Source organism: Polistes canadensis, unplaced genomic scaffold (genome assembly GCF_001313835.1).
Source record: "Polistes canadensis isolate GaletaPanama2010 unplaced genomic scaffold, ASM131383v1 scaffold_6, whole genome shotgun sequence".
Classification (NCBI taxonomy): Eukaryota; Metazoa; Arthropoda; class Insecta; order Hymenoptera; family Vespidae; genus Polistes; species Polistes canadensis.
The window spans coordinates 516,843-538,898 of record NW_014569553.1 but is presented as its reverse complement, the minus strand read 5'-3'; the positions used below and the strand labels follow the sequence as shown (position 1 = coordinate 538,898).

Here is a 22,056-nt window from a genome sequence, read left to right as displayed (position 1 = left end):
ATATATGTATATAAATATTATTTTCTTATTTTTTTTACTGTACAAACATTAAATAAGTTAGGTTCGAACGATACTACGTAATTCGTTTATATTTTATCTAAAATATATATGAATATATATGTATATTTATATATGTATATATATACTCTATAGGAATGCCCTTCATATATATATATAAACAAACATATATATATATATAATTTAATAAGATTTGTGCATTTTTTTTATATTTTAATATAACGTAGGATCAAACGAATAAGATAAGAATGGTTTGTAGATTCATTTATTAATAAAAAATATTCTTTCTTTCTCTCTCTCTCTCTCTCTCTCTCTCCTTATAGATTTTCTTTTCTTTTTATAAATTATTATTAATTTTATATTAATATACTCTATCTTACTTTTTAATATTTTTTTATTTCTACCAAGAAGAAAAATTTCCAAACGAATTTGCTACGACCTTTTTCTTTTTAACGGGTTGCTCCGTCGTCAAAATTTCATCCTTGTTCGCTCTGTAAACGAAATTAATGAATTTATTTATTTATTTAACGTAGTCTATATATATAAATGTTTGATGGAAAATGTCTCACTCACTTTTCATCCTTGTTTATCTTCAAATATTTGCCTACGCCAGTACGATAAATTTTGAGAACATCATTTCCTTCTTTTTTATCTGCATTTTTACTTTTATTTGCTTCCTGTGATAATTTTTCTGCTTCCGCTGCTCTTTCAGCAAGTAATTGTTCCTCAGCTTCTTGGAAAGGATCTACAAAGACTAATACTCCTTGTATTACAATATCTTCGATAGGTCTGTCTTTGTTATCTACTTCAATTTTTTCTATTGTGTTTAACGTTTCTAAACCTCCGACGATTTTACCAAATACTGTATGCTTTCGATCGAGATGTCGACACGATCGAAAGGTGATGAAACTGTAAAGTGATATCGTTTGATTATATGTATATACATTTGTGTGTTAGTTTAATATTTGATAAAATATTATTATATATTTTTTTTTTTTTGAGATACTTGCAATTGAGATCCATTAGTATTTGGTCCAGAATTTGCCATCGAAAGAATACCTCTTCCTTGATGAATTAAATTTGGTTTAAATTCATCTTCAAAACATTTACCCCAAATAGATGTTCCACCGTTACCGGTGTTTGTTGGATCTCCTCCTTGAATCTAAAGAATTTTAATATATCTAAGATACTTGGTAATACTAATAAATAATATAATATTTATAATTTCAATATTTTACCATAAAGTTTCGTATAGATCTATGAAATTTGGTACCGTTGTAATAATTATTTTGACAATGTTTTATAAAATTTTCACATGTTTTCGGTACGATATCACAATGAAGTTCTAAGTTCAAGGCACCAAAGTTTGTGAGTAATCTAACGTATCCTATAAAAATATTTAATGCAATTAATTGCTTTCTACTTTTATAAAATATAGAAATATATAAGTATATGATAATTAACCTTTCTTCTTGACCCGTTCGTAACGAACCAAATCTTCGGCAATTACTGCAGCTTGATGATTCGTTTCTCTTGGCATTACAGTAGATGTAAAACCCGCAGCTACCGCACCAGTCGAATAATGAGCCTGTAAACATTTATTAAATAAATTAAACATTAATAATTACGTATTAAAATATTAATACTAACGGCATTAAATTTGTCAGCTTGTGGTTTACTAATTTCTTCTTTTGCTTCTGGTTCTTTATAATTTTTTTTTAATTCTGCCAATATTTCTTTAGTCTCCATAGACACTGTTTTAAGTTTTGCGGTTGGATCGGACCTTTCCTTTTTGGCATCTAAAAAAAAAAACATTCGAAAAGAAAGTTTCATAAAAAACTCACAATAAAACAGAATATGTAAAAAATTATTCCTTGTAATAAAACCATAGAATTACCTTCGTCTTCGACTCTTATATTATTTTTGATATGATGAAATGTCGATAAATTAAACTTTGTCACATTATTTGGATCTTGAATAGTAATTATATCCTTCCTTGTAAAAGGCTCATCGTTTATTAAATCCTTCCAATTGCGTGTTTTAATGTTTAATTGTTCTACTGCCTAAAAATACACCTTCGTTAATACAATTTCAATCCATTAGTATAATAATTTTAGTTAAATTAATAAGTCTTCTATTTACCTCACACGACATTACATTTCCTGTAGTTTTAATTGCAACGATATGCGAATGTTTTGTAAACGGTTTGAAAAGAATCGGGCAATGATATTGTCCTTGTGCATTTTTGTGGAAGTTTAATTTAATTAACGTTTTAGGATCTAAAGATTTTCCTGTCACAGGATTATGTTTAAATCTTTTAACGTATTCCAAAAGTGGTTCCAATTCAAAGATGTGCCCCTGTGCATCGCAATAAGGATGTTCGAATGGTTTTAAACTCAAACAGCAATGATCGTAAGGTAAACGTCTGAAAGTAGTATCTTCGGTAGATTCTAAAGGACCTGATCTTTTTCCACCGTATAATGTTGTCCATTCGGTGTACGTTAAGTACCTACAATATATATTTAAATATAAATTTTGTATCAATATCCTAACCTATTCAAACCAAAATGTAGAAATAATATTAACATTTTATCTTTCTGATGCTGTCGTTTCCCCATTTTAATAAATATTAATAATAACTACTGTGTGGAATGTTAACAGATGCCTTAATACACTGATTTGATAATAATTGTTATCTAATTATAAACTTATGCAACTTAATTTACAAAATATACGTCAACAAACGAATGCCAAGAATATACGATCTTTATATAATATAAAAGATATTAAACATATAACACTAGAATGATCAAACTCGTTTCGTTATATTGTAACTACACAATACGATTTCCATAAATAACTACAAATAAGACGTAATGCAGACTTAAACAACAATGAATAACTTTATGATTATAACTTCAAAACATCGACATGTTATTAGATAGGAAGTAAACAGCAGCGCCGTTTATCGATAAAAATTGAAATTAACGATTATCATATTTATCACAATTATATAATTGTAATATTATTTACGTTCTCGATTCTTTATATAGAATATAAAAAACATTCGATTAATCATCAAAATACTAAAAACTAAAAATAGTTTGTTGATATTTTCCATTAGTAACGCCAATGACGGAACTAGAATTTCCGACCAACCAATCAAAACATAGTAACGAATTAAAACATAATAATGAATTTAAAATAAACGCTAAATTAATAGCAATAAAAATTACGAAAGTAATTATTAATCAATAAATAACGAAAAAGAAAATAAAAAAGCAATCGAATGATAGAAATTCTCGTTCGATTTCAATAAGAATAATTTCGACCAATCGCAATTGCGTTCGAGAGAAATAGAAGAAAGACGCGTAAATAATTAACGAAAAGAAATAGAATTATCGACAATAAAGGGTAAATGATATTAAACTTTTGTAAATCGAACAGGTGATAAAACGTATTAAAAAAATGAATGATACAAAAGATAAGAAAAATGTAACAAAGTATTAGAGAATATATGATAGATAGGGGAAGAATGAAAAGTGCATAAGCGTTGGGAGCGCCGCCAGGCGGTAAGAATTATAAGTTCGTTGCAGCGTAACTGATAACTGTTTGGTAGTGATGGTGATTTTGAGGTGGCGGTATATTATGTATCGTGGAGTAGGAGGAAAAGTGTGGTAGTGGTAGCGGTGGCGGCGGTGACGGGGCCGGGCAGAATCAACATCCGGCGAGGACGATCAGAGAGATGCGCACGTTTGTTCGGCGCTCGTCGTGGAACGAAGGAAGCCGTGATCGCGATTTTGGGACATGAAAGGGAGATAAATGATCGTGAGAGGAGAACGTGAGTGAAACGTCGGTAGTTTCGGGGGTGTTTAAAAGTAGAAGAAGATCAACAACAACACGAACAAGAGAAGAGTACAACAGAAAAAGAGAAAGAGAAAATTAAAGAAGGAAGGAAGGAAGGAAAGAAAAGGAAAGAAGTAAAAGTGACAACGATTCGTATTCCTGCTTTACGTTAACGCTTGTGTGCTGTTTACCCATCTTTTCCTCCCTATGTGGAATAGTGTAACACATAAAGGTCGGCGTGCATCCCTACCCTTCTTTATCTTGACTTTACTTGTGTGATCCCAGGGATCGGTCATTTAGCATCGATCACGTCGGACATTGGTACGAGAACGGAATCAAAAATTATTATACATTGATCGTATATATTTAACGTTATTAATCTTTTCGTTTTCGCGAATTGTTGTCGGTTAAAAGAAAAAATTCCGAAAAAAGAGTGATAATAACAAAAGGGGACAAAATGCAACGAAAATATAATATAAAGAACAATACACAATAGCTTAAATCTCTCTTCGATAGTATCGATAGTAATCTTCCTTATAACTTTATTTTGTATTTTTGTTTTTTTTTTTTTTTTTTAAATTTGTTAAAGAAAAGAAAAAAAAGCAAGAAAAAAAGAAAGAAAGAAATAAAGAGAGAGAGAGAGAGAGAAAGAGCTTGCGCGCGTGGTGCTTGCGCGGCCTCCATTATCTATCTGTCTCTCTTTCTCTCCCTACCTCGGTCTTTTGCTTTCTCTCTCTCTCTCTCACTTATTCCAAAGCGAGAAGAGAACCGGCGAAGCCGCGAATCATCGCAAAGTCCGCGCGACTCTTCTCCTACGCGGACCGCCGCCAAGTCGTCGTTCTCGTCCCTTTCCCTCGTTCCTTTCCTCGGCCCGCGCCTCCCCTCCCCACCAATCCCGGCGAAAGATAGTTCCTCGCGCGACGACGACTGCAAACACGGCGTGGACGGACGCATCATACACACGAGGTACGAGACCCTACCATTGTCCCTCGCGCTTTCCTTTACCCAACACCTCCTTTTATACTTTTCTCTATCAATCCGATATTTAAACACCTTTCGTTACGATCTATCATTTTTCTCTGTCTTTCTTTCTTTATTTGATTCTTTTTCTTTCTTTCTTTCTTTCTTTCTTTCTTTTTTTTCTTTCTTTCTTTTCTTTTCTTTTCTTTCTTTCTTTCTCTCTCTCTCTCTCCTATTTCTCTTCCTCCTCCTCCACTTCCAATTCTCTATCTTTCTCTCACTCACTTATTCACTCTCTCTCTCTGTGTCTGTCTGTCTCTTTCTCACTCACTCACTCACTCCTTCCCCTTCTTCTTTCCTTTCGTTCCTCGGGCGGTACGTCCTCCTAGGGATCGTGTTCTCGAGGATGCTCGAGGCGGTTATCCCGTCGCGGTTAAAACGAACATCCAAACGATCAAACGAATCGAAATATTTAAAATAGATATGAAAGAAACCTAGGAAAATGTCTACTATGGCTTATTCTATACATCGATATCTTTGTTCTCCTTTTCTACGTACATCCTGAGAGAGATGAACCATTCGGTTATTAGTTTTAGTTTCCCTTTTTTTTAATTTCTTCTTTTCTTTTCTTTTCTTTTTTCTTTTTTTTAATTTTTCAATCAATGTCAACTTCTACTATAATGATCAAAAATTATTGTTGTATATCAAACAAACATTGTTTGAAATTTGAAATATTTGTAATAAACGTATTCCTCGTATTTTGTTTCTTTTTTTTATTTATACTGTTTTTTAAAAGAATTACAAATTAAGTTAAAAGTGTTGCGCATCATAGGATGTAAATTATCTTTATGTATTATGAAAAAATTGTTATGAATTTTAAAAGCTTTTCTATTGGAACGAATCGTTTTAAAATAACAATAACCTATGCTTTACTCATACATTGTAGAATCATGTCGTCCGGGGCAGGCTCAAGTGGAACTGGAAGAGGTCGTGGTTCCTCATTGGCAGACAATAAGCCAGAAAATAAAGAAACCAAGCCAAATCCAAAGATGTCGAAAGCTCTAGGAACTTCTGCTAAAAGGTATTAAAACTTTGAGATCAATCGTTTAATGTTTACATCGGGAAATCATATACCTTGTTTTTATAATTATTTTCATTCGTTTGATATTCTTATATCGTAGGATACAGAAAGAATTGGCAGAAATCACGTTAGATCCACCTCCCAATTGCAGGTTTGTTGATTATAGTTATAAATACATATTCTTATTATTTATACATTCTTGTATCTATTTGTTACATCATTGTACTGTCTTATTTACTACGATAACATAAACGTTATGCAAATCTCATTTTTTATTTTCAATGTTATCTTTGTTTTTTTTTTATAGTGCCGGGCCTAAAGGAGATAATTTATACGAATGGGTATCTACAATACTAGGTCCTCCGGGTTCTGTATACGAAGGAGGTGTATTTTTTCTTGACATACACTTTTCTCCGGAATACCCCTTTAAACCTCCAAAGGTATATTAAAACTTTTAACCTTTACTATTATATTATTTATTTAATCCTTTGCTGTGTGAACTAAAGCATGGAGCTGCATGACAAAGTTGGTTCTGTATTTTGTGCTTCTTATGCTTGATCCATAAAGCGTATCACAAGTCTTGTTATAGTGTAAGGGATTAATGAATATAATTGTAATATTTATAAGATAAACATTTATAATACAACTCTTCTTTTTACAGGTAACATTCCGAACACGTATTTATCACTGCAATATCAACAGTCAAGGAGTGATCTGTTTGGACATATTAAAAGACAATTGGTCTCCCGCACTTACCATTTCGAAAGTGTTACTTTCTATATGCTCCCTTCTCACAGACTGTAATCCAGGTATGATATTTTATAATGATTAATTAATAAATATTTAAAAAATGAGCAATTTTTTGTGTGTTATAAGCGAATAATTAATATTATTCTCTTTTACAGCTGATCCTTTAGTGGGTAGTATAGCAACACAATATTTACAAAACAGAGAAGAACATGATCGCATAGCACGGCTATGGACCAAACGTTACGCTACATGAACATATTTGTAATACATATGTAACTCCTATTAGTCTCATGCCAAGTTCTCATCAACTGCTGTTCTCATGAAAACGTCTCACTCACTAACTATTATACATAATAATCCATGATTATACTGATCGAGAAAAACTTTACGTGAAGACCTTTTGAGATCAGCTTGACCATGATTGTGATGTGCTTTGTTTCAAGGATGTAATGTGCCTAAGATGAATGGATGTGTGTGCGAGTATAATGTGTTAGGGCATGAAATAGGAGTTTTTTCACCTAAAAATTATTGACAAGATAGTATTTAAATGGATTGTATTGTACGCAAACACAATACTAAGCCGATATTGCTAACATTTGTAGGGTAGGTGATATCATGAACAATATTATTAAAAAAAAAAAATAAAAACAACAAATAAATTATAAGTCGAACTAGGTGCATAGTTTGTAAAATGTGAATGTAGAAAAGTTACGATTCTCCACGATGTGTAAACCTACATATTTTTATATTTACTCAATTTATGATATTTTTTAAATGATCATTTTAATTCGATTTTAATCCCATCGAAATTGGCTATAAACACCACGTCATTATGTGCACCTATTTAAAAATTTGTACCCAGTACATCTCCAAAGAGTTTATATTGGTATATTCGCAAGATCGATTAAATCCAATTATAATATTTGGGGCCACCTACTAAATCTTTGTAACTGTAAATAAATATCATTTCCTGTATATTCAAACTCTAGTACATTGAAGAAACTGCAATTTCTATTGTCTACATCTGTATGTATAAATTGTCTTATTAGTCATAAGTATTCCGTATTGTCTCCATTACTTGTACTACTTTTCGTTGCTTCCTCTTTGGTATTTGTACTTTTTTCTTTTTCTTTAGGAAAATGGCTGTGCTACAAGACAAATTGAGATTTATCTTACTCCTTTTTGTAATTTCTTGTAATAGCCATTTCATATTCAATGTGTTCACAGTGAAAGTACTGAAATTTATGTTTTAGCTAAAAAGATAATCCTTCTTTTTGGGATTATATATATATTAATGATCGAATTTATAGACGTTTTTTTTCGAAGTGATTTTTTTCTATATACATATAATTAAAATACATCTATGACAAGAGACGAAAGATAATTACTTTTAATGGCAAGGTGGACCGGCAGACCACTTTGTAAATAATTCTGATCAAAGGAGTAAGTTGTCGCTTGGAAAACTGGGTGGTAATGCGTGTGACTGCAATTTATATACCTTGTAATAAACAATCAGTAAAACTCAATTCAATCGAAAAAATTGTACAGTTTTGTGATGTAAACTAAGCTTATAAGATTTTTCTCTTCGATGTCAGAATTCTCTTGTAAATATCACTACTGCGTGGAATGACTTTGCATGACGACGAGATGAGATTTAACTTATCTCTCTTTCTCTCGCTCATTTTTTCTTACCTCCATTATAGATATATAAACTATTTCATGCATAATTTTACTCAGTTACTTGAGAATATCACTTGAGAATAATGTTAGGTAAACCTGGTTTTTGTAAACTGTTGAACGAGTATACAAATTTTGTATGTTGCTTAGTGTGAAAGTGGCGCGGCGCATTGATTCTACTTAGGAATTGTAAATACGTCGATATACATACACACATATTTGTCAAACGTGCATTTGTTGTTTATAAGAGTAGTAGTGGAATATAATCAATCTTGCTCTTCCTTAATTAGAGAAAGAGAGCTGCAAAAACTAAATACACGGAAAGATAGAAAAAAGAAAAAAAAAAAAAACAAAAAATTATACGACTGTGGAAGTGCATAATGCAGTTTACCAATTAAGTTTAATATTTTGTTAAATATGATCCAACTGAGGATCATACTACGTTTGTATTCTTTTTGTAACAAATCATCAGGGAAAATGTTCCATTCCAAGAAAATAATTAATTCCATTTCTTTTTATTTTTATTTTTATTTTTTGTAAAATGATTTTTATCTATAAGTTCATTGATTAAATCGCATCTCGTTCAGTAATCATTATCAGACAGAAATATTATTTTGCATATTTTAAATATAATTCGTATGTTTCAAAGTTAGGCTGCATTATTCACAGATATAAACATGCGCTATTCGCAAAAACTATTTAACTGATCAATGCGTAAAACGCGGATTGTAATCTCTTTTATTTACTAAAAGAAATGAAAAGAGGCTGCAACTTTAACGATATCAAAATGTCAGAAGAAGACAAAGAAATAAGAAATCCACTAATCCTAATCAATGATGGATGTTAGTCTGTTACCGAACGGTCTGCGTAAATATAAATTACAATTAAATAAAACCGATTATAAACTTATTGTAGTATCATTTTTTATCCTTCATATATTTTGTTACGAGGTATATAAGAGAATGTTAAAAAAATTCAAAAATACAAAAGACATTAGTGTATTTAATTTATTATAATATACATAAAGGCTAGACAAATATGTGCTAATAAGGACATGTCGTTGGCTCCTAAATTGCCAAGAAAAGAGAATCAATGAGTTACATTTAAAATAATAGAATTATCTTAAAAAGTACAAATTCCTTTCTTTTCTTTTCTTTTTTTTTTTTTCTTTTTCTTTATCGATATAGATTAATTTTTATAATTTACATTTTTTGTAAGAGGAGAAAAAAAAAGAAAAATTAGCAGGTAAAATATATAATTTAAATATAAATTCACACTCTCTTGTTGTAAGAATACGGTATATGTATATGTAAAATACCAATGTTCTCTCTCTCATTAATACTGATTATATTAATCTTTATCAGTCTTATCTCTTGCCCAATAATCAATCTATACCAAGAATCTGATTGAGATTTATAAAAAGAAAAATGACGATTATTATAATTAAAAGGAGCGAACTTTGGACAGGTGCTAGTTTTGGACAAGCTATGTTGCACAAGGCAATTAAGTGACATTAATATTCTCTCTTTTTTTTTTTTCCTTTCTTTCTTTTTCCTGTCTATTTAAATCATTTTATAATATATGTCTTCTCTCTTTCTATATGTTAGGCACACTTTAAATCATATATATTTATTTATATATATATATATCTCTTATTGTTAGCTAGTTAGTTTATAATATCATGTGTGACTACATATTATCTATTAATGTTTCATTTATATTTATTTTAAGTTTTTGCGTATTTAATACTACCAGAGTGCATTTTAAAACGTACATACATACATAATTTAAATATCATTTAAAATCTTTTTACACCTCTCTCTTTCTTTCTTTTTTTCTTTCTTTCTTTTTTTCTTTCTTTCTTTCTTTCTTTCTTTATCGTTGTACCATTACATTTAAATAATTATATATTATGATGATTTTTTAATTGAGTGAAAGAATATTGTAGCAAATTTCAAGTACCATACGTATATATCATCATCATTATTATTATTATCATTAACATAACTTGTCGTTAACAATAACTGTCCTAGTTTCAACTTATTCTCTTTGATAGTTAAAAGACTTAAAGAAATAATAGAACAATATCATGATATCGGTTGCAAGTACTTTGATTCACTAAATTGATTCGATGTAAAGGATCTTTTCTTTTTCTTTTCTTTTCTTTTATATTAACGATCAATATTATATCAATTTATCATATAAGAATGCATATTAAGGATAACATTTTTAAGTCTTCTCTTTTTTTTTTTTCAATAATACAATCCTAACGGCATAGAACATGTGGTACAGAATATTTGAATATTTAATGACACGAAGGATTTTATTATTGATAAATTGGAAAAAAATGTTAATAATCATTTAATATTTCATTGAAATTTTCTTAAAAATACCAAGATACATAGATGCTTGTTCATTTGCGCGTTAAGCATTGATACGAAGGAGGAAATATTGCATATGCATTGCTTATATGTATATACATATTGTTTTTTATACATATATATGAGGTATACATATATATATATATACCTTACTATACTTTATCGTTTACGAATAAAAGTACGCACATTTATAGAATAAATACGATATCATTACGTGTTTGGTACAAGTAAAGACTGCTGCAACATTTGATAATAACTATATTTAAATAAATAAATTATTTAAAAAAAAAAGAAAAAAAAAAGAATTCCTTTCTTTTACTTATCGAGAAGAGACACACATAGAATGTATGTCGTATTTTAAATGATTCGTATTTAAATACAGTAGAATCAATAAGCTATTTTGCATAATAATGAATATTAGAACACAAGCTTGTTTTTTTTCTGCAAGTAAATCTCAGATAATCATCGATCCACGCTGCACCGTTTGGAGGGAAGATTAGGCAAAAATAGCTCATTGTTTCTTTTCACGTAATATAATAAATTAAAGAGGAATGATGGTAGTTAAGTTATCGCGAGTACTATGATTAAGTAGCTCACATTTACGATAGGATGTTGAAGAATAACTATGCTTCTATAAGGAGCGAAGACATATTTTACGTAGATGACAAAAATTTCTTTTTTTCTTTCTTTTCTTTTTTTTTCTTTTTGTTTCTTTCAATTATTATTTTTATATCATAGCTGCGAAACACATGGCACATTTAAAATTGCATTAATTATCATTGTCTCTTTTCTTTCTTATTTCTTTTTTTTCAAACGCTTTTTATAATTTATCTTTTTATATTTTTTTTTATTATTTTACTTTTTTTTTTTGTTCCATTACGATGATCTCATAGTATTCTACATAAAAAGAAAATGAGAGTAAGATTGTATTTTTTTGTTTCGTTCTTTTATAGTCGCTATGCTCATTTTGGCATTTTTGGCATGTAGTGGCAGTAAATCATCCTATTCTTTTTTTTTTTTTTTTTTTAGAAAATTATTTCATAAAAAAGAGAAATCAGAAAATAGTACTTCGACGATTAAAAATCTTTTCAAGAGATATATATATATATATATGTTCTCTCCTACGTATATTTTTACGCGTATAATAAATGTATTGTTTTAAAACATCATTCCTCTTTGCTATACATTTTTGTTTGTTTTTTGGTTTTGTTTAAAGCACGATAATAAAAATGGGTCATATTCGCAATGGAAATAGAAAGATATTTTCTGCCAATGTATGATGAACAATATTATGAAAAATGTCCCTTAACTGATGGCAGATCAGTGCGCTGTGGTTTCGCTGTAAGTAAAAATATTACGTCACTAGATTTTCTTTTTTTAGAGATACATTAATTGATTAACATAAGTGCATTGCATATCGATTAAGCGGTAACATATAAAAAGCAAACATTCCATTGATGAAAAACGTAATTTTAAGCGAAATTTGTATTACCAGCATTGTCCAAAGTTGTCAGACCTTTCGCTTTATAACAATTAACATAATTGGCATTGACTTTGTTCTGTATCATTTTACCTGCACTATGTAGAAAATATTTTTCGTTAATTAATTCTTCATACATATATATATGTGTGTGTGTGTATGTGTGTTCTCTCTACAAAGTATTAAAGATAAAATAATGATTTGAATCTGATGTTGTAATATACAAGGTATCCTATAACTGTTGATACAATTGCGAATAAGGAATGAGTATATAAAAAGCTAAATTGAAAATCCCCCATCCATCAAAAAAGAATTTGTTCAATGACGATATTTCGTCATATGATGATATTTCTAATATTGGTTCTAGTTTTATGCTGATCAAACAAGTTTCTTAATTTCCAAGCTTGCAAGCTCATTCAAGTGCATACGTATTAAACAAATTTTCAAATTCATTTGTTCTCTCCAAAATAAAGCCTCATACACGTAAAATTCGATTCTACATTTTCAATTTAATTTTTCTCGCAGAATCATTCACGGCTCGTTCGTATCATCTGTTACGGGACACCCTGTATATTCTATAAATATATATATATATATATGGCTATTAATTATAATTATAACACTACATAAACTTTACACCGTAATAAACAACAGAACATCTCTTAATAATAGATAAATATTAATTCTTACACAACTGTAGTGTTTACGCATATATATTTGACCGTATATCAAACGGTATATCAATATATGAATATTCGCCCTAAAATCTATTATACTTGTTTAATATTCGTGTAGACAAAGAGGAGGGGGGCTGGGGCATGATATATGCCTGTTAATCTAAAAGAAAAAAAAACATAAAAAAAAAAAGAAATCGTCGTTCGTTCGTATTAAAACAAACTTAATGTATCAAGAAATAATTTGCTTAATAATCATGATTTTCAAAATCACAGACACATTTGAAACTGTACAGTTTTCTCGAGTACTTATATAATCATCAATGCTTAATAAACAATGAAATCCAAATAAGACTAGCATTATTACAATGAAGCCCTAATAAATAATCTACACAGACGTGTATTATAATATATATTCATACGAATATACAGAAATAAGAGATGCTTTTGTTTTTTAACATAAATTGCGTCTGTCTCGCTTTACCGCGCTTTTTAAATTTAGAATTATATTTTTTGATGATTGAAAGAAGAACTAAAAAAAAGAAAAATAAAAAAAAAAAAAAAATAATAATAATAATAATAATAGATGACGATATATATCTTGTCATCGTTTAACATCGTCAACGCTATTAACTTAAAACGAATATTTGCTTAGCCACAAGAGACTTATTAAAAAAAAAACTTCTTAGAAAATTTTTATAATTAATTAAAAATTGTTCCGTTTTTTTTTTCTCTTTCTTCTTCTTCTTCTTCTTCTTCTCCTTTTGTTAAAAATAATATTCGAACTCGAAAAGATTGGCACGAGTGAACACTATTAAAATATAGTCTTGCTAATAAGCTAATATAAACGATGGATGATCATTCGATTAAAGTTTACACATTTTACATAAAGCTCTTAGCATATATTGAAATAATTTGTGCCGGTCAATAATTATGTTATATGCCATTTTTCGAATCGTGTTATTATCCATGGCTCGGCTATAACAATATTATAAAGCTGAAGTTATATACGATTAGGTATTACGTATGTATAACGTATAGTTACCTACACAGAGTGCAAATTTATATAATAGGATTTACAAAAAAAAACAATGTGTGTTGCGGTAGTGATAGATTATTACAGTAATATACATATAAAGTCTTTGTGTGTTGGTAAATTTAATGTAAGAATGTTTATATATATATAAATATAAATATATATATATATATATAAACATATTAAAAAGATTTTTACACGACTATAGAGAAAGCCCAAATACCAAAAATAGTATCGATTTCGTATTTAGTATACCAATACCATACGTCCAATATGTATTTTTAATTGATCAACCCTTATTTTTTGTTTGTTTTGTTTTTAGAGAGAGAGAGAGAGATAAGAATATTCAACGCAAAGTGTGGTCAGTAAGATAAGCAATAAAAAGGAACAAAAAAAGAAATACACTCTTGAGATATGTGAATTGTGCACCGAGATTGTAAGTTATATATAATTAACATAACAGAGAGATGTAAGGGTGATGTAACCAGTGTGTAACAGAACAATATTTATATATATATATATATTTATAAAAAAAAAAAAAAGAAGTGCATGTTAGGCATGTTGCAATTTAATATTTGTGTCTGTCAGCTTACACAGTCTCATACTCGCGACGAATCGAGCGAGCCAAACAGCACGCAAAGGTTACTCCGATCAACTGAAATCAATAAATAATAATGAATATTAATAATTTTGTGTGTGTGTGTTTTTCTTTTTAACAAAAACTCGTACGAAGCTTATATTTTAATAACATATTTCTAATTCAATGTTCTCATGTAATACGAATTGTAATCGCAATTGCATATTCAATGCAATTTCGTATTAAATTAATTGTTCTTTATTTTTGCATAATAAAAAAGAGAGAAATACGATTTAATTGAAAATTAAATCAAAGATCGATTGATAATTACCTGAGTAAGAGCGATCCCTACACCGACGGATGCCAAAGCCAAAGAATTGTATTTAATGGTCTTTTCTAATTTGGGCATACAACCATCGGCATTGGAATAAATCGAATTAGAATCACATTTTTCTTCGGTTGAAATTTCTTTACAACAAGAATTCGGTACATCGTTATCTATGTAACCATTGTTGGACCAATCCGCTGGACTTTTTATACCACAGCATTGTAACTAGAAAATAATAATTTAGAAAATGAATGAGAGAGAATACATTTACAAAGGGGTATCACGCAAGAAAAATAATTATATTCGAAATTCGAATATATGATCACGGACTACATATTTCGATCATCATTATTATTATTATTGTTGTTATTGTTGACGTTGTTTACTATTAACCCGTATTTAATAGCGGAAATATGTTTAGTAATTGATCAAACGATTCTTACACAATTTTCCTTTCACCGGTGAAGATGTATATATTGGGTAAGTAATATATGTATGGGGTGTCCTATTTGAATTTTCCAAGTTATTTCGATAAAAATATAAGATTCGATATGTATATATATTTTATTTAGAAAAATAAATGATTATTATTATTATTATATTATTATTAAAATCCAACCAGAGATAATATAAGAGGTGATTCAAACGAGACACTCTATACATTTATACATTATACTTATATATAGCATGACCCAGTGTATAACACACTTCGCGTAAATACCAGATTTATTAAGTTTACTTTACCATAGTAATCGATCGAGCTTAAATATCACGAGCAAAACAATATTTATAACAAATACATACACGTAGTGTGGATAGTTTCTTTTAATACAATAAATATATATAAGAATTTTGTAATACTTTGTAATGAATATAAACAGATGATGATTTTTTAGATATTTTATAGGAAAGGCTAAGGACAAGGAAGAATTATTATACGTATAAGAAACTCAGTATGCTAGCAAATATTCAAGGATCTTTGCATATAGTATCATTAATATCAGCTACGTACAAATAAAGATAGATACGATACGTGTAAGTTACTACGTGGGTAAGGTTATGAGAAATACATAGACGTAGTAATACACGAGTCGTATATTCGCGTATCATATAGTATACAATAATCTAACATACTAAGGAAAAAAAGACGAAGAATATATCGATCTAAAATTTATACATATATATATTTTTTTGTTACAGTAATTTGCAAAAAAAATTCAAAAAATCTTATCCTTCTCAATCACGTAGCCATTTTGTTTCTTTTTCTCTTTTACGATACAAATGAGACATGAGTTTTGTATCTATTCATCAATAATAGTTATATTCGTATTTGTACGCATTTATAATTCGAAAAAATGGAAAATTCTTTTCTTCGATTTCAGCAATTTGTTTTCTTTTCTTTTACAAACAAAATGACCGACAAAGATGAATTTCTATCTACGAAAATCAATTATTTTGTAGAAAAAAAAAAACAACTATAGAGAAATTTTTAATGAATGTACTAAAAGTTTTATTTCAGTCAGAAAAAGAAAAACCTAATTTTTCTGTTTTTAAAAAAAAAAAAAACAAGGATGTGAGATTAAATATGATTCTAAGAAATGACGAGTATAATAATGTGCGAGTGTACGGAAAAAAAGAAAAATAATAATGATTGATATTATTATAAAGAGACTATTTATGTCTGTTTAGTATTAAAATACACTTACGTCGTATTGCATTACATCCCAAGATTTGCGAATGCTCTCATCGCTTGAGTATTGGTAAAATGTTTCATTCAAACGATTATGCAACATCGAATCTACTTCGCTTCGCATTACATATCCTGAGATACCTGCACCCAATTCGAGTGCGAAAATGATCATCAAGAAGACCGAGTACTGAAAAAAGAAAAATAGTAATAATAATAATAATAATAATAATAATAATAATAAAAACGTGAAATATATATATAGTTCTATATATATAGAATGTAATATGGCAACGGCGTAAAAATGGCGCCGCAAATAACGGTAAATTAATTATCTTTGTTTTATTTTATTTTTAAATAAACGAAAAAGAAAACAAAATAAACAAACAAACAAAAAGGAACAAGTGCTTACAGTTATCAACATGCAATGATTTTCTTTTACTGCGCCGCAACAACCGAAGAAAGACACCAGAGAAACTATAATGCCAACTATTATCATCAAGATAGGTGCAGCGAAGAACCAGCTGTCGACGAAATTGTTGTAACCGCGATAAACTACCAGAATTACTGCGCCTACGGAGATGAAGACGATACCGCTTATCTGCAACAATAAATTTATTTTCATTAGTAAACTTATTTTAAATGTAGAATAAGAATAAGAAGAAGATAATGATGCTGAAGAAGAAGAAGAAGAAGAAGATGTTTCGTAGGATAGGATAAAGTTTAAGAATCAATTAATTTTCATGAGATAACTTAAATTAAATGGAAACAAAGATTCGTAAGGATAGGAAAAGCTCGATGTTGTTTCTATCTTTGTCGTTATTCATTAATAATTCATTGAAGATATCGATCGGGACTGCAACTTCAGCAGTCATTGAACTTTAACCAAATAAAGACGTTCCTACGAAGACATTATTAGCGATATCTGAGATAAAAGAGAGAGAGAGAGAGAGAGAGAGAGAGAAAAGGAAAATAAAACGAATACAATATATGAATGGGTAGTTTTATATAGAGTGTCCATAAAATAAATATTGCATATATGAAGATAGAAATGCGTAATAATATGAAAGTTAATAGTTATATGTTTATGTTACTATATATTATACTAGAGAAATACTGGGTATTATTATATAAAATATTTGTAAAATATATATTGTATAATTGAAAATAAAAACATAACAATATGAAAGGTAATAATTTATATTATTTCTCTTGAAGAGTATTTATTATAAAAATGTTGTTGATATAACAATTTTTCTATGGTAAAGTATATTGATAAGATATTTGTCGACAAAACAAAAAAAGAAAGAAAAGAAAGAAATATTCAGTCACCTTATATATTTCTACGTATGTAATAGCATATCTGAAGTCGTAGGTAGAGTTACTTTAAAGACGCTGACAAAGATTCTACCTACACGGTTTGTCTTACTTTGATTTACACGCACCTTGAATACACCTACTTATATAATATAATATAATATAATATAATATATATATACAAAAGAGAAAGGGATTTATTTTTTTGTCCTTGTATTATATTATCTCTCTCTCTCTCTCTCTAAAGGAAAAAAAAAAAGTTATTTTCTTTTCATAGAAGATTTTTATTTCCAGATAATTTGTTGTAATTGTCGACTGACAAAAAAAAAAAAACATTTAGCTCGTCCTTCGACAAATTAAAAGTTATTTCACGTCCATGAAACATAGTTTCTGGTACTTGCTTATAAACCACCCCCACCCCTACCACCATATCACCCAAGCACTATAGTGAAATCGATCATGTGCGACCTAAGTAATCATTCATATCTTCGCGCGAAAAACAGAACGACCACTGGCAACGCGAACGAATTACGAATTTAGTTATCGATTCGGGTGGTATCGAATCGATCGATAAAAAAAAAAAGGAAAAAAAAGTAATGGGGGAAGGAAAAAACAATATTTCTATGTTTCTACTTTATTACGATATATAAAACTACGAAGGAGAGAGAATAGAAAAGAAAAAGAAAATGAAAGTTAACCTTAAAATCAAATACCAAACACGATCGACCAATCACAAAGTTCTTTTACCGCCATTATTATTATTACTAGTATTATTATTACTACTATTATTATTATTATCATGGTACCTTTCTAATGGTAAAAATTTAGATAATCGTAATTAATCTATCTTAATCTTAAATAATAAAATTTTAAGGAGGAAACGCGATGCAGATATGTAGATAAAAACGAGTGCGTCCCATTAAAGGGTTTTAATTAAGGACAGAATTATCCGTTAGACGAGTTAAGTAAGTAGGGCGTGTGTTCGTCTGGGGACAAGGCTATGCAAGTTGTGTGTATATTTGTATACATATAGTATATACTACATATATTATAGGAAAGAGGGCAAGGTAGAACACGTTAAAGCTCCTATTATAAAACGAACAATACACAAACACATATACTTTTTATTTCGACTACTTTCTATATGTATATTTATATATATATATGTTACCGGAATAGTCAGGCAACGGGGAATTGTTAACATTGCCTGATTTCCCACTATTCCGGTAACATATATATATATACATAACTATACATTGTTGTTATCAATCGAGCTTTATTTCGGTCATTCGTAAAAAAAACGTGTTCCGAAAATCTATTTTTCATGTAACAGACAATATCTACTCGCGAATAGAAAAAGAAAGAAATGAAATAGATAAATAAAGGAATAAGTTTTCATGGTTTCCTTTCACTCGATTTTACACACTCTCTCTAGAAAATGTAACCTATAGGAAATAAATGAAACGTATAAAACCGAACGACGCGTTATAATTTAACCTTTTCGTTTATAATACTTTTTTTAAAGCCATATATCAATGTGAACACTCTTGCGAACGATCTTTATTAATAATTATTTAATAATTATTAAACAAAATGTCCGATATATAATTATTTAACAATTATCTTTGAGTATTCACAATTAATTCTAAAAACAATATTATTCGATTATAAGAAAAAAAAAAAAAAGAATCAATTTCACTTATCAACATATTAATAACTAATTATAAATTTGTTAATCCAATTACATTGAATTAATCTTTCGTGCCGCGCATTAATTACGAGAGTGGACTTTAAATGGTCGAAAAAAATGAAAAAAAAAAAAAGAAAAAAACAAAACAAAACAAAATTGATATTAATATATTTTATCTATTGAAACAATGAATATCATTAAAATGAATCATCAAATAAATTGGATTGAATTTTTGATAGACTTACAGCCTACATTGGTAATTACCGGAACAATTATGTTAACAATTGGAGAATTAAAAAAAAAGATACGAAGTAAGATGTTAAATCTTTGGAGAAAGATTTATACGCGATATCGAAGTGTCTAAAAATGGGAAAGAAATTCAAAGAAAATTAATTATTAATTCTAAACATTATCGGACGTATACTTCCGTTTATACATTTACATTCGATCATATACAGGAACACAGTTGACACCTACAAACGAAGAAGAAGAAGAAGAAGAAGAAGAAGAAGAAGAAGAAGAAGAAGAAGAAGAAGAAGAAGAAGAAGAAGAAGAGGAAGAAGAAGTAATAGTAGTAGTAGTAGGATATTGACGAAACGTAAAAGGTAGAGGAGTATAATACGTGATATATAAATCGTAATAGTGAAGAATAGTGATAGTATATAAAATGTCGATTCAATATGACGTCGTAATACTTCGTTAGTTAGAATGGTATCGATGCTATCGTACTTTCTCCCTCTGACTTGTTCAAAACATGTCGTCCAACGTTATATGGTTTGTAAAGCTTGGCTAACGGAGGTTACGTACAACCCTACGTTCTCACATGTATATATATATAAACACACATATATATATATATATATATATAGATGTGTTATTCTCTCGAGAAGTTGAGCCCCCTTCGACAGAAAACGACGGGCAATGCTTGTACACTATCTGCCAAAAGTTTGGAATCCTTACGGGAATTCGGAGAGAAATGGAATATTTATTAAGAAAACAAAATAAAATAAATCATTTCGGGGCGTGGTTGATTTCCGTTCGTCAACGAAAACTTTATCACGATTTCGTATTTTAAGTTTGATATTTATTTTTTTAACGTTTGTCAAGGAATGAATACTTTTTTTGTAAATTATCTTTATATATATATATATGATAATTATTTTTAATTTTTTAATAACAGTCTGACATATATTATACAAACAAATGTATATTTATTAGGTTAATTTATTTTTATAGAAAAAAAACAACGCGGATTTTAAGTTAGTTATTATTGAATATTATTCTTATTGTTAGACCTTAAAAAATACTTTCTTTTGTTTTTTTTTTTTAATTTTTTTTTTTTGATTTAATAAAAATACACGAGTAAAACTTTGGAAATGAATTGTCCGTACGCGTAGAGAAGATAAAAAAAAAACATAAGTTATGTCAACGCATAGGTACGGAAATGTTTTATTTCCGAGTTGTAAACTTTCAAGTACGCGGTCCGATAAGTGGTAGTTCTCCAGTTATGTTTTATTTTATTTGCTGGAATGAGATTAAATATACTTATGTGGTCAAATATTTAACCACGTTTGGAATAATACTAATTTTTGAGATTATCATCATCTTTTCGATGTTAGAAAGATAAATATTTTAGGATTCGCGTTGACATAAACTACTTTTCTTTTTTCTTCTTTTTTTTTTACACGCGTGACAAATTTATTATTGACAATTTCTTTGAGTATTTATTGTTACACCCGGAATACACATATTTATTACATTACTCTCCTCTTTCGATAAGTTGATTTCCCTTTTTTTTACATTTGGGACAAAAAAACAACGGACGTTTCACGTTAAAGTAATACAGGATGTTTCATAATAAATTGAAATTATTTCTAAAAGGAATAAATGATGTATTCGTTAACGAAAATATACAAAAGTATACTTTTCTCATAATAACAATTATTTGTTTTCTACACAATTTGGAAACTCGAGCAAATAAAATGTTCACTCTTTGAAATAATTCGATTAAAACTACGAGAAACGTATATCATATATTTTTAATTAATAGAAAATAATTATACACTCGAGAGAGAGAAATCTGTGAAACATTTTATTTCTAATTCGTAAATCAAATTATCAAAACATAAAGGAATCACAAAATATTACTCCGAAAACAAAGTTATGTTGAATATATTATTATTATTATGCGTTTATAAAATTTATTAATGCCAATGCTTAATTATATTGATAATAATGTATAATATCATGAAAAACATACAAGATATATAATCAAAAGTATATTTTTACGTTATTTTTAAAATAATATCGATTAAACCGATTGTAAAGATCACCCTGGAAAACTCTTATGTTAGTTCACCCTATATAAAAGCGTATACTTAAAACACCGAACATATAATTTTTCTTCTTTTTATACTCAATATGCGCATTTATCTTAAGAATACAAAAAATGGGCCATTCATGTAAGTAAGTAAGTAAGTAAGTTAAGTACACGAATGTTACATTAACTTGCATTATATTCTATTATAAAACATGTACCATATATATATATATA

General features: G+C 28.8%; 3 protein-coding genes across 7 annotated transcripts in view; 1 reads left to right on the top strand and 2 right to left on the bottom strand.

Annotated features, from left to right (window-relative positions):
- Positions 1-398: 398 nt before the first annotated feature.
- On the bottom strand, positions 399-2,982 carry LOC106789575 (peptidyl-prolyl cis-trans isomerase-like 2). Its single transcript, XM_014753918.1, has 9 exons — positions 2,605-2,982; positions 2,161-2,527; positions 1,916-2,081; positions 1,669-1,817; positions 1,483-1,606; positions 1,257-1,405; positions 1,029-1,180; positions 592-927; positions 399-509 (listed from the first exon to the last, which is right to left on the bottom strand). The coding sequence occupies exons 1-9, from the start codon at positions 2,634-2,636 to the stop codon at positions 419-421; spliced, it is 1,566 nt and encodes a 521-aa protein (XP_014609404.1). The 5' UTR covers positions 2,637-2,982; the 3' UTR covers positions 399-418.
- A 719-nt stretch (positions 2,983-3,701) lies between these two features.
- Positions 3,702-9,241, top strand: LOC106789279 (ubiquitin-conjugating enzyme E2-24 kDa). Of its 4 annotated transcripts, none has more exons than XM_014753391.1 (6): positions 3,702-4,096; positions 5,771-5,905; positions 6,006-6,056; positions 6,213-6,345; positions 6,567-6,714; positions 6,811-9,241. In XM_014753391.1, exons 2-6 carry the CDS (start codon positions 5,775-5,777, stop codon positions 6,906-6,908), a joined length of 561 nt encoding a protein of 186 aa, XP_014608877.1. In that variant the 5' UTR covers positions 3,702-4,096; positions 5,771-5,774; the 3' UTR covers positions 6,909-9,241. The 4 variants fall into 4 exon arrangements, with proteins under 4 accessions (XP_014608877.1, XP_014608862.1, XP_014608855.1 ...); XM_014753376.1 differs by having other exon boundaries at positions 3,703-4,185; XM_014753369.1 differs by having other exon boundaries at positions 3,703-4,830.
- A 1,290-nt stretch (positions 9,242-10,531) lies between these two features.
- Positions 10,532-22,056, bottom strand: part of LOC106789268 (CD63 antigen-like) — a 14,476-nt gene continuing 2,951 nt past the window's right edge. The window contains exons 2-6 of one of the 2 annotated variants that reach the window (XM_014753348.1): positions 16,908-17,096; positions 16,515-16,685; positions 14,812-15,033; positions 14,497-14,558; positions 10,532-13,845 (exon numbers count right to left, since the gene is read on the bottom strand). In XM_014753348.1, coding sequence (XP_014608834.1) covers positions 13,734-13,845; positions 14,497-14,558; positions 14,812-15,033; positions 16,515-16,685; positions 16,908-17,096 — 756 coding nt within the window. In that variant the 3' untranslated portion in view covers positions 10,532-13,733. The remainder of the gene's footprint in view (positions 13,846-14,496; positions 14,559-14,811; positions 15,034-16,514; positions 16,686-16,907; positions 17,097-22,056) is intronic. The other variant, XM_014753356.1, reaches the window with a different exon arrangement.

Bases quoted from the DNA above. Each gene is read 5' to 3' on its own strand.
- LOC106789279 (XM_014753391.1), top strand. From the start codon at position 5,775: ATGTCGTCCGGGGCAGGCTCAAGTGGAACTGGAAGAGGTCGTGGTTCC. The intron at 6,057-6,212 runs GTTTGTTGATTA...TTTTTTTTATAG, and splicing joins GATCCACCTCCCAATTGCAG to TGCCGGGCCTAAAGGAGATA. The intron at 6,346-6,566 runs GTATATTAAAAC...TTCTTTTTACAG, and splicing joins ACCCCTTTAAACCTCCAAAG to GTAACATTCCGAACACGTAT.
- LOC106789575 (XM_014753918.1), bottom strand. From the start codon at position 2,636: ATGGGGAAACGACAGCATCAGAAAGATAAAAT. The intron at 2,528-2,604 runs GTTAATATTATT...TATATATTGTAG, and splicing joins CAGCATCAGAAAGATAAAAT to GTACTTAACGTACACCGAAT. The intron at 928-1,028 runs GCAAGTATCTCA...ATCACTTTACAG, and splicing joins AATACTAATGGATCTCAATT to TTTCATCACCTTTCGATCGT.